The sequence below is a fragment of the Cebus imitator genome, unplaced genomic scaffold (genome assembly GCF_001604975.1).
Source record: "Cebus imitator isolate Cc_AM_T3 unplaced genomic scaffold, Cebus_imitator-1.0 Scaffold491, whole genome shotgun sequence".
NCBI lineage: Eukaryota > Metazoa > Chordata > Mammalia > Primates > Cebidae > Cebus > Cebus imitator.
In genome coordinates, this window is record NW_016107806.1 from 2,176,426 (window position 1) to 2,177,983 (window position 1,558).

At 56.7% G+C, this 1,558-nt stretch overlaps 1 protein-coding gene across 1 annotated transcript in view; it reads left to right on the forward strand.

The window, feature by feature from the left end:
* DCST1 (DC-STAMP domain containing 1) overlaps positions 1-1,558 on the forward strand; it is an 18,542-nt gene that overhangs the window by 14,038 nt on the left and 2,946 nt on the right. Inside the window, exons 12-13 of the mRNA XM_037733089.1 lie at positions 262-527; positions 685-798. Of these exons, the coding sequence (XP_037589017.1) occupies positions 262-527; positions 685-798 (380 nt within the window). The remainder of the gene's footprint in view (positions 1-261; positions 528-684; positions 799-1,558) is intronic.

Consider the following 1,558-nt stretch of genomic DNA (forward strand, 5'->3'; position numbering starts at 1 on the left):
AAAAAAAAAAAAAAAGAGTTGGGGGCCTGGGCCTTGGGTGTGGAGAGATGGGGGTTGGTGCACTTGCGCTGGGGAACGTATCTGGGCAGGCTTGAAGAAGGGGTCAGAGGAGTCTGGAGGCCAGGGTCTTGGGGCTAGAAGACCCCAGTCCTCCAGAGCAGCAGTGTCCAACAGAACGTGCAGCCAAGATGGAAATTTGCAAGATCTGTGCCACACTGGCCCTGGTGGCTACAGTACCGACAGCTCTGCAGTGAGGGGCAGGCCAGAGGAGAGCAGGGGGATCAGAAGCCCTGACTGCACCTCCCACTGGGATGGGAAGTCCAACCCAGGGCTGCCCTGCCTCTGGTCTGGCCCTGACCAGACCCCTGGCCTGCCTTCCCCTAGCCTGCCTGCCCCAGCCTGTGGGCCTGGATGCCAGGGCCTACTGGAGAGCTGCGCTACCGATCGTCCTGCTGGTGTGGCTCAGCCTGTTACAGGCTTTTGGGTACCGGCTCCGGAGGGTCATCGCAGCCTTCTACTTCCCCAAGGTTTGCCCTTCCCCAGACCTCTCCATCCCTACACACGGGCGCACACACACCCTCATATACACACCACACGCTGCACCCAGCTCCCAACCAACTCCATCTTTGGGGGATGCCTTCTTCCTCACACTGTCACTATCACTGACCCCCTCCCTGCCCCCAGCGAGAGAAGAAGCGGATCCTGTTCCTTTACAATGAGCTATTGAAGAAGAGAGCAGCCTTCACCAAACTCAGAAGGGCCGCCATCCTGAGGCGGGCACGACAGCAGAAGGCTCCAGTAAGTCCAGACATGCTGCTGCTGCTAGCTCCCGGCTGGGTCTAAGTACCCAGGGGCAGGGACAGCTCCCTTCAGTCCACCCAGCACCCACCAATGGTTGCAGGCCTACTCGAGCCTGGTGAGTTCTTATTTTTTATTTTTTGAGATAGAGTCTCACTGTGTCCCCCAGGCTGGAATGTAGTGGCATGATCTCGGCTCACTGCAACCTCTGCCTCTCCAGTTCAAGTCATTCTCCTGTCTCAGCCTCCCAAGTAGCTGGGATTACAAGTGAGTGCCACCACACCCAGCTAATTTTTTTGTATTTTCAGTACAGATGGGGTTTCACCATGTTGGCCAGGCTGGTCTCAAACTCCTGACCTCATGTGATCCGCCCGCCTCAGCCTCCCAAAGTGCTAGGATTACAGGCATGAGCCATCACACCCGGCCAAGCCTGGTGAGTTCTGGTGATGCAACACATGCTGAGGGCCCCAGCCATCCACCTCCTGAGGTTAGGGCTGTACCCGTTTCTGAACCCCAGGATTCAGCCCAGCCTAAGACACTCAGTAGACCATTAGGAAGCAGGCAGAAAAGGAGAATGAGATTTGATACCGTCTGCTCATAGAAAAGCAAGAAGGCCGCACAGAAACAGGAGGCCCAAGGCAAAACCAGAGGTTCTACCAGAAGGCTGCAGACCAGAAGCTCAGTGCAGCTCAGAGGGGAGGTGGGCTGGGAGTCAGGAAGCCTCATGGTAAGGCATATGGAATCTGAAGAAGCAGACTCC